At 41.2% G+C, this 11,738-nt stretch overlaps 1 protein-coding gene across 3 annotated transcripts in view; it reads left to right on the forward strand.

Moving 5' to 3' along the window:
* Nucleotides 1–258: 258 nt before the first annotated feature.
* LOC133655944 (calmodulin-binding transcription activator 1-like) overlaps nt 259–11,738 on the forward strand; it is a 257,478-nt gene continuing 245,998 nt past the window's right edge. For 2 of the 3 annotated variants that reach the window (XM_062056624.1, XM_062056615.1), the window contains exons 1-2: nt 260–327; nt 8,938–9,033. In XM_062056624.1, the coding sequence (XP_061912608.1) occupies nt 303–327; nt 8,938–9,033 (121 nt within the window). In that variant the 5' untranslated portion in view covers nt 260–302. Of the gene's footprint in view, nt 328–8,937; nt 9,034–11,738 lie in introns of all 3 variants that reach the window. The other variant, XM_062056608.1, reaches the window with a different exon arrangement.

An 11,738-nucleotide genomic window follows, 5' to 3' on the forward strand; every position in this document is an offset into this window, starting at 1 on the left:
GTGACGCGCCTCACGTCAGTGGGCGGGGCCTGCGTCCAGCGCCTCCATCGCGGGTCCCCGCTGTCAGTCGAAAGCGGCTCGGCCAATCGGCGGCCGGGACGCGGCAGGCTCGCCCCCCCAGCCCCCCCCCCCCCCCGCTGAGCCAACTTCTCGGCCCCGCCCCCCTCCTTGAGCTGTCCTCTCCGCGAGCGTGAACGCGCATGCTCCCCCTCCCCGCCCCCTACCGCCACCACTAGGTCGAGTCGAGGAGGAGGAGGAGGAAGAGGAGGAGGAGGAGGGATGAGGCGCGCGGCGGAGGGGAAATGGCTGCCGAAAACAAGCCGGAAGGTAAGACAGAAATATGGCTTTTCATCCGAGGCGCCGCCGTGACGCCACCTTTGGGCGTGCGGGGGGGGGACAGACTTAGGAGCCGGGCTTGCCTCCATTCTTCTGCCCGGCCCCAAAACACAGAAATGACGCTTAAAGGAGACTCGTCCGTGGGGCTTGTTCGAGACACAGTCGCGGTTTTTAGTGGAGGTTTTTTTTAAATGTATCTTTTTACCTCCGAATAAGTGTCTTCATGCGGGCTTGGAGGCGCGGGACGGCATGAGAGAAGATGAGAGGATGAGGGACGATGAGAGGAAGAGAGAAGATGAGAGAAGATGAGAGGGGATGAGAGAGGATGAGAGGATGCGAGGATGAGAGAAGATGAGAGGATGAGGGCGCTTCACGCTGAAGGAATTCAGATGCGTGGCGCGTGCGTGTTGATGTGTCTCTGCTATAAAGTATAATAGACCTGCACTGCCTTTCCATTTCCTCACACACACACACACACACGCACGCACGCACGCACACACACACACACACACACACACACACACACACACACACACACACACACACACACACACACACACACACACACACACACACACACACACACACACACACACACACACACACAAGGATCATGGAGTGTGTGTCAGGTGTTTAGTATGTGTGTCACTTTCATCTTCCACCATTTGCTTCAATTCTTGGTCCCTCCATTAAAGTCCTGAGGTCACCATCATCATCATCATCATCGTCATCATCATCATCATCATCATCATCATCAGCATCATTATTATTATTATTATTATCATCATCAATATTCTCATCACTGCCATGGAATCTCACACTCATGTGTGCCTTCATGCATTATTGACCTCATCTACTCCCTTGGATTCATTCTTGTTGCTTTTATTCAGCGTCTTACCTTTGATTTGTTTACCAACACCCCTCCCCTTCCTGCGTGCCAATGACTACATTAACACAACGTGGCCCCAATCAGATCTTTTCAAAATAAGATTTTAAATTTTTTTTCCCAGCTGCCTGTTTACGCTGCAAGTAAAATGTGGTCTTTGTCAAACTCCGGTGTCAACGCGCACAGGCCCCAATGTGGCCCCAATGTGGCCCCAATGTGGCCTCAATGTGGCCCCAATGTGGCTCCAATGTGGCCCCAATGTGGCCTCAATGTGGCCCAAATGTGGCCCCAATGTGGCGCAGTTCCATACAATAAAAAGAAAGGAAGTTGACCGGATTCCGTAAACGAAGAAGGAAGTCGCTACTACAAAATAAAATAAGTCGCCACACCTAAACAATTAATGTTTTTTTTTTAATGTGAAAACAAAATAAAGTAATATCATGTATGATATAGTCACATTCAGGTCACATTGCCGTTTAGATCGAAGTCACATTTGAAAAGATCAGATTTCAATCGGATTCAGGACTACCTCCTGATGTGATCTGAATCTGATGCCAAAAGATCAGATTTGAAGCACTTTGGAGCGTTTAGACTGGCAGAAGAAATCTGATGTGTGTCACATGAGAACAAAACAAATCAGATTTGTCAAGTTTGTCTAAGTCTAAGATTTGGTGTGCAGTGTAAACAGGGCCAATGTGGTTCCAATGTGGCTCTAATATGGCCCCAATGTAGCCCCAATGTGGCCCCAATGTGGCCTCAATGTGGCCCCAATGTGGCCCCAATGTGGTCTGGACGTCACTTGCATGCACAGTTTGATAAAGTAAAAACAAAGGAAGTTGACCGTATTCCGTAAACGAACAAAGAAGTCGCTACTACAAAATAAAATAAGTCGCCACACCTTAAAAATCAATTTTATTTTTTAAAAAATGTGAAAACAAAATAAATTAATATTATGTATGAAATAGTCACATTCAGGTGACATTGCCGTTTAGACCGAAGTCACATTTGAAAAGATCAGATTCCAATCGGATTCAGGACTACTTCCTGATGTGATCTGAATCTGATACCGAAAGATCAGATTTGAAGCACTTTGGAGCGTTTGGACTGACAAATGAAATTTGATGTGTGTCACTTGAGGGCAAACTAAATCAGATTTGTCAAGTTTGTCTAAGTCCAAGATTTGGTGTGCAGTGTAAACAGGGCCAATGTGGTTCCAATGTGGCCCCAATGTGGCCCCAATCTGGTCCCAATGTGGTCCCAATGTGGCCTCAATGTGGCCTCAATGTGGCTCAAATGTGGCCTCAATGTGGCCCCAATGTGGCCTCAATGTGGCCCCAATGTGGCTTCAATGTGGTCCCAATATGGCCTCAATATGGCCCCAATATGGCCCCAATGTGGCCTAAATGTGGCTCAAATGTGGCCTCAATGTGGCCCCAATGAGGTCTGGACGTCACTTGCATGCACAGTTCCATAAAGTAAAAACAAAGGAAGTTGACCGGATTCTGTAAACGAACAAGGAAGTCGCTACTACAAAATAAAATAAGTCGCCACACCTTATAAATTGATGGTTTTTTTAATGTGAAAACAAAATATAAATGTAATATTATGTATGAAATAGTCACATTCAGGTCACATGTGGCCCCAATGTGGCCCCAATGTGGCCCCGATGTGGCCCCAATGTGGCCTCAATGTGGCCTCAATATGACCCCAATGTGGCCCCAATGTGGCCCCAATATGGCCCCAATGTGGCCCCAATGTGGTCCCAATGTGGCCCCAATATGGCCCCAATGTGGCCTCAACGTGACTTGCATGCACAGTTCAATAAAGTGAAAACAAAGGAAGTTGAATGGAATCAGTAAATGAACAAGGAAGTTGCTACTACTACTACAAAATAAAATAAAGTCGCCACACCTAAAAAATGAATGTTTTTTAATGTAAAAACAAATGAAAGTAATATTTTCTATGAATGGATGTATATATATTTGTGAGGGTTGTAATCTTTAAAGGCCTACTGAAACCTACTACTACCGACCACGCAGTCTGATAGTTTATATATCAATGATGAAATCTTAACATTGCAACACATGCCCATACGGCCGGGTTAACTTATAAAGTGACTTTTAAAACTTCCCGGGAAATATCCGGCTGAAACGTCGCGGTATGATGACGTATGCGCGTGACGAAGTCAGAGTAACGGAAGTTATGGTACCCGTAGAATCCTATACAAAAAGCTCTGTTTTCATTTCATAATTCCACAGTATTTTGGACATCTTTTGCAATTTGTTTAATGAACAATGAAGGCTGCAAAGAAGACAGTTGTAGGTGGGATCGGTGTATTAGCAGCGGACTACAGCAACACAACCAGGAGGACTTTGTTGGAGCGCTAGCCGCGCTAGCCGCCGACCTCACCTTGACTTCCTACGTCTCCGGGCCTCCAAACGCATCGGGTGAAGTCTGAGGGCTGGCTGGCGTAGGTGGAGAGCTAATGTTTTTAGCATAGCTCTGTGAGGTCCCGTTGCTAAGTTGCTAAGTTAGCTTCAATGGCGTTGTTAGCACAGCATTGTTAACCTTCGCCAGCCTGGAAAGCATTAACCGTGTATTTACATGTCCACGGTTTAATAATATTGTTGATTTTCTATCTATCCTTCCTTTTATCCTTTATTTTTTTGTTTCTATATGCAGTTAAAGCACGATGCTATCACGTTAGCTCGTAGCTAAAGCATTTCGCCGATGTATTGTCGTGGAGATAAAAGGCACCGAATGTCCATTTTGCGTTCTCGACTCTCATTTTCAAGAGGATATAGTATCCGAGGTGGTTTAAAATACAAATCCGTGATCCACAATAAAAAAAGGAGAGTGTGGAATCCAATGAGCCAGCTTGTACCTAAGTTACGGTCAGAGCGAAAAAAGATACGTCCATCACTGTCTCTCAAGTCCTTCACTGTAACGTTCCTCATCTACGAATCTTTCATCCTCGCTCAAATTAATGGGGTAATCATCACTTTCTCGGTCCGAATCTCTCTCGCTCCATTGTAAATAATGGGGAATTGTGAGGAATACTAGCTCCTGTGACGTCACGCTACTTCCGGTACAGGCAAGGCTTTTTTTTTATCAGCGAGCAAAAGTTGCGAACTTTATCGTCGATTTTCTCTATTAAATCCTTTCAGCAAAAATATGGCAATATCGCGAAATGATCAAGTATGACACATAGTATGGATCTGCTATTCCCGTTTAAATAAAAAAAAAATCATTTCAGTAGGCCTTTAAAAGGCTGTTAAGTAGATGAAGCACGGACATCAGCGTGGCTATACCTTAGATTTATTTCACAACTCACTTACATAAACAACTTACACAATGTACCTAACATGTAAACAACTTACACAATGTATCTAACATGTAAACAACTTACACAATGTACCTAACATGTAAACAACTTACACTATGTACCTAACATGTAAACAACTTACACAATGTATCTAACATGTAAACAACTGACACAATGTATCTAACATGTAAACAACTTACACAATGTAACTAACATGTAAACAACTTGCACAATGTACCTAACATGTAAACAACTTACACAATGTACCTAACATGTAAACAACTTACACTATGTACCTAACATGTAAACAACTTACACTATGTACCTAACATGTAAATAACTTACACAATGTACATACCATGTAAACAACTTACACAATGTACATACCATGTAAACAACTTACACAATGTACATACCATGTAAACAACTTACACAATGTACCTAACATGTAAACAACTTACACAATGTACCTAACATGTAAACAACTTACAATATGTACCTAACATGTAAACAACTTACACAATGTACATACCATGTAAACAACTTACACAATGTACCTAACAAGTAAACAACTTACACAATGTACCTAACATGTAAACAACTTACACTATGTACCTAACATGTAAACAACTTACACAATGTACATACCATGTAAACAACTTACACAATGTACCTAACATGTAAACAACTTACACAATGTACATACCATGTAAACAACTTACACAATGTACCTAACATGTAAACAACTTACACAATGTACCTAACATGTAAACAACTTACAATATGTACCTAACATGTAAACAACTTACACAATGTACATACCATGTAAACAACTTACACAATGTACCTAACAAGTAAACAACTTACACAATGTACCTAACATGTAAACAACTTACACTATGTACCTAACATGTAAACAACTTACACGATGTACCTCACATGTAAACAACTTACACACTGTACCTCACATGTAAACAACTTACACACTGTACCTCACATGTAAACAACTTACACAATGTACCTAACATGTAAACAACTTACACTATGTACCTAACATGTAAACAACTTACACAATGTACCTAACATGTAAACAACTTACACTATGTACCTAACATGTAAACAACTTACACTATGTACCTAACATGTAAACAACTTACACACTGTACCTCACATGTAAACAACTTACACTATGTACCTAACATGTAAACAACTTACACTATGTACCTAACATGTAAACAACTTACACTATGTACCTCACATGTAAACAACTTACACTATGCACCTAACATGTAAACAACTTACACTATGTACCTAACATGTAAACAACTTACACTATGTACCTCACATGTAAACAACTTACACTATGCACCTAACATGTAAACAACTTTCACTATGTACCTAACATGTAAACAACTTAAACTATGTACATACCATGTAAACAACTTACACTATGTACCGAACATGTAAACAACTTACACTATGTACCGAACATGTAAACAACTTACACTATGTAACTTACATGTAAACAATATATATTCATGCATGACGGAACTCGCCCAAAGCTGACACAAAAGTTACATTCAGTTCACATTTGCGTTTCGACTGAAGTCGCATTTGAAAAGTTCTGTTTCCAATGGGATTGGGACTGATGGCCGCGTTTACACTGCACACCAAATCTGATTTGTTTTGCCCTCAAGTGACACACATCAGACTTTTGTTGTCAGTCTAATGCTCCAAAGTGCTTCAAATCTGATCAGATTCAGACCATGTAGTCTGAATGGTATTGGAATCTGATCTTTTCAAATGTGACTTCAGTCTAAACGGACGACATCATTGTTGGTGTGGACACTTCATCACAACATCTGGTTTCAGTAAGCAACGTCTTTCTGTCAGCGGCCAAAGTTTGGGCGCATCACTTGTCAATAGTGTGTAAATAATTGTCTATATGTAATATATCAATATATATTTGGATTACGAAGAAATGGCAATTGTTTAAGGATCGGAATTGACGCTGTAGGGTATTTGTTTACATCTTACTCCATGCTTACATAAATAAGTTGTTAATACACTGTATAATATATATTACCCTATATAATATATATTAAACTATATATACCCTGTATAATATATATTACACTATATATACACTGTATAATATATATTACACTATATATACACTGTATAATATATATTACACTATATATACACTGTATAATATTTATTACACTATATATACACAGTATAATGTACATTACACTATATATACACACTGTATAATATATATTATACTATATATACCCTGTATAATATATATTACACTATATATACACTGTATAATATATATTACACTATATATACACTGTATAATATATATTACACTATATATACATTGTATAATATATATTACACTATACATACCCTGTATAATATATATTACACTATATATACACTGTATAATACATATTACACTATATATACACTGTATAATATATATTACACTATATATACCCATTCTTACATTATATTACTTTATTTTTACGTAAAAAAATACCCTCATTTATAAGGTGTGGCGATTTTTATTTTATTTTGTAGTAAAAGCCACTTTTTTGTTCATTTACGGAACCCGGTCAATTTCCTTTGTTTTCACTTTATCAAACTGCGCATGCAAGTGACGTCGATACACATTGGGGCCACATTGAGGGCACATTGGGGCCATATTGAGGCCACATTGGGTCCACATTGGGTCCACATTGAGGCCACATTGGGGGCACAATGGGTCTATATTGAGGCCACATTGGGTCCACATTGGGGCCACATTGGGGGCACATTGGGTCCATATTGAGGCCACGTTGGGTCCACATTTGGGGAACATTGGGACCACATTGGGGGCACATTGGGGCCATATTGAGGCCACATTGGGTCCACATTTGGGCCACATTGGGGCCATATTGAGGCCACATTGGGTCCACATTGGGGGCACAATGGGTCCATATTGAGGCCACATTGGGTCCACATTGGGGGCACATTGGGGGCTCATTGGGTCCATATTGAGGCCACATTGGGTCCACATTGGGGGCACATTGGGGCCATATTGAGGCCACATTGGGTCCACATTCGGTCCACATTGGGGCCACATAGGGGCACATTGGGGCCATATTGAGGCCACATTGGGTCCACATTGGGTCCACATTGGGGCCACATTGAGGCCATATTGAGGCCAAATTGGGGCTGCATTGGGGCCTGTGTGCGTTTTCACTGGAGTCTGATAAAGACCACATTTTACTCGCAGTGTAAACAGTTGGCTGGAAAAAAAATCGGATTTAGAAAAAATCCTATTCGGGCCACATTGGCGTGCAGTGTAAACGTATGAATCTGATGTGAAATGATCAGATTTGAAAACCCTTTGGAGCGTTTAGACTGGCAAACAATATCCGATCCGTGTCAGATTTGGCGTGCAGTGTAAACAGGGGCAATGTGTCACGATTTTGCAAGCGGTCCGGATATCAAGCATTAATTGGACATAGTTGATGTGTGAAGATGTCCTCCACTCGGAGCGACATGGAGAGGTGGTCCTGCAAGGGGGCAGTTTTGAGACAAGCGTACTTATATTTGTAAAACCCATTTTGTGGCACAGAGCACTTAAAGCCTTTTGCCTCACACACACACACACACACACACACACACACACACACACACACACACACACACACACACACACACACACACACACACACACACAGGCGCGTGCAAGCGAGCATGTAGCCAGCAGCAAGGGGGGGGGGGGGGGGAGGTGGTCCCATTGCGTGAAAAGAGTGTAAGGTAAGATGAGACAGAAGGCCCATGGCAGTTCAGTAAACATAAAACCATCCCCCTTGCCCAGATTGTGACCACGCACACACCCAGGCGGGCTTTTGTCCGTCGCCGTTACGCACAGGGAGGGTGTTACAATTTACGAGCGGGATGGAAGCCCAATGAATCACGGCGGCGAGGGCACGGAGACAGCTTAGCAGGAGGAGAGCATCCACCTATAGCTTGGAAGACCCTCCGCCGGAGCATTGGTGTGTATCATAGCAACTGTGGTCAGGGAAACAGCAAGGATGGAGGTGAGGAGAAAGTTAGTCACACGCACACACACACACACACACACACACACACACACACACACACACACACACACACACACACACACACACACACACACACACACACACACACACACACACACACACACACACACACACACACACACACACGCAGATCGTCTTTCCATTGTAGACAATCGATGACAGGCGTTATGGATCACATTCAGATCATCTCTCTGGGCTGGGGAGGGAAGAAGGAGAAAGGGAAACCACACGTGTGTTCTGACCAAAAATGTCGTCTTGTGCAGGACTGAAGAAGATAAGGAATCCAGAGCGAATGGTCAGGATCGCTGTTGGTTACACGGGACACACCCCTCCCAAGAGTGATGACACCGACGCCAACAGTAAGACACACACCACACACACACACACACACACACACACACACACACACACACACACACACACACACACACACACACACACACACACACACACACACACACACACACACACACACACACACATGTTTAAGTGGCGTGCTCACGTTTGTCTATGGCGCAGGGTAACTCTGAGAGGGAGTATAAAAGCTTTCTGGCAGAATGATGTGATGCGGGAACTGAGGTCTTGCTATGAGGGGCCGTTAGGGACATTATTCAGAATTACCTCTTACATACATTACTGAAATGCTCTCACATAAACAACTGAAATCTTTTTCTTTTATACACACTACTGAAACACTCTTATAAACACTACTGAAATGCTCTTACATACACTACTGAAATGCTCTCACATAAACAACTGAAATCTTTTTCTCTCACACACCCTACCGAAACACTCTTATAAACACTACTGAAATGCTCTTACATATACTACTGAAACACTCTTATAAACAGTACTGAAACACTCTTATAAACACTACTGAAATGCTCTACATACACTACTGAAATGCTCTTATAAACACTACTGAAACGCTCTTATAAACACTACTGAAATGCTCTTATAAACACTACTGAAATACTCTTATAAACACTACTGAAATACTCTTACATACACTACTGAAACACTCTTATAAACACTACTGAAGCACTCTTATAAACACTACTGAAACACTCTTATAAACACTACTGAAACACTCTTATAAACACTACTGAAACACTCTTACAAATACTACTGAAACACTCTTACATACACTACTGAAACACTCTTATAAACACTACTGAAACACTCTTATAAACACTACTGAAACACTTTTATAAATACTACTGAAACACTCTTACATACACTACTGAAACACTCTTATAAACACTACTGAAACATTCTTATAAACACTACTGAAACACTCTTATAAATACTACTGAAACACTCTTACATACACTACTGAAACACTCTTATAAACACTACTGAAACACTCTTATAAACACTACTGAAACACTCTTATAAACACTACTGAAACATTCTTACATATACTACTGAAACACTCTTATAAACACTACTGAAACACTCTTATAAACACTACTGAAACACTCTTATAAATACTACTGAAACACTCTTACATACACTACTGAAACACTCTTATAAACACTACTGAAACACTCTTATAAACACTACTGAAACATTCTTACATACACTACTGAAACACTCGTATAACCACTACTGAAATGTTTTTGTCTCACGCACACACACACACACACACACACACCTGGAATTATTTTTCACTAGTATGTATAAACGGATTTCACCTGTGTGTGTGTGTGTGTGCTTTTTACACGTGTGTGTGAGGGACAACAATTTCAGTAGTATGTGTGCAAAGATTTCAGTTATGTGTATGAGCGCATCTTACCATTGTGTATGGGAGCATTTTACCACTATGTGTAAGAGCATCTTACTAGTGTGTGTGAGCGATGTTGCATTCCGGTTCCGGTATAATCCCCGCCCCTTTTCAGACAAGTTTATTTTTATTTTTTTTAAAGCCAAGTTGTGGACAAAATGTCTGCCGACAAGTAGCTTAACCGAGGCGGGAGCTCCACTTCATAATTTGAGGGCTTCAGCGGAGAATATAAGAACACTTTCAATGCAACAAGGGTCGGACTGCCGCCATGGGTCTCCCCCGCAGGACGCGGCACCTGAGCGGCCACACAGCGGTGCCTTTCTCCTCCCGACAGCCAAGCAGCCTGGAGCACTCGTTCCATTGCGAGTTTGCACCGCACACATGCAACGTTTTAGTTCATGGACATCGGGGCAAAAGGAGGAAAAGGTAATTAGACATTATTTATTTCTAAATGATTGTTGAATCACACGAAATGTAAGACAACATGGCATTGTAGTGAGCTACAATGGTAACATGTCGAAATGTGATTCACGTCGTGTTACGTCAGTAGCTAATCATATACTAATGATAATGGATTGCATTTATTTAGCGCTTATCATCGACTATATAAGGGGTCCCCAAACTACGGCCCACGGGCCGGTTACAGCCCTCCAAAGTCCAACATCCGGCCCGCTGGAAAAAAAATAAAATAATAATAATTATTTTCAATCTGTCTTTTCTAATCCATTTTTTGGTGTCCCCTAGCCGCTCAGGCAAATCATATTGTCTACAAATGCATTTCCCTGTATGACGTATATTGTCTTAGCTGTTTTCATGTGATCTGATTGTTACATTCTTATTTCAGAGTCACCACACAGCTGCATGACCATTTCAACAAGGATGGAATAAACAACCTCTGGATTCATGGAACTTCTCTGCACAAATATATTAATTGGAATATTCAATACATTTCTCATAAACATATTAAATATCCTTTTTTTTTTTCTCAAAAAAGGTTCCCTATGCCTTATTTACATACTTTTCAATGCTTCTTGTAGTCAGACAATAGATATTGTTTGTCTAAAATTATAGTTTAAGTTAATGTGTTAATATTTACACCTAGCCCCTAACCTAAATACAATAATCATAAGACAAAAAAATTGTGTATCACAAACGTTTGGGACAAGTTTGGGGAGATTTTGACTAAGTGTGTGTGGTGGTGGGGGCTGGATGACATTGCTAGTCAGAACATAAAATAACTTAAAAACATCAACCGTAGAAACATAAATGTTCACAGCA

Source organism: Entelurus aequoreus, linkage group LG01, assembly GCF_033978785.1.
Source record: "Entelurus aequoreus isolate RoL-2023_Sb linkage group LG01, RoL_Eaeq_v1.1, whole genome shotgun sequence".
Taxonomy (NCBI): domain Eukaryota; kingdom Metazoa; phylum Chordata; class Actinopteri; order Syngnathiformes; family Syngnathidae; genus Entelurus; species Entelurus aequoreus.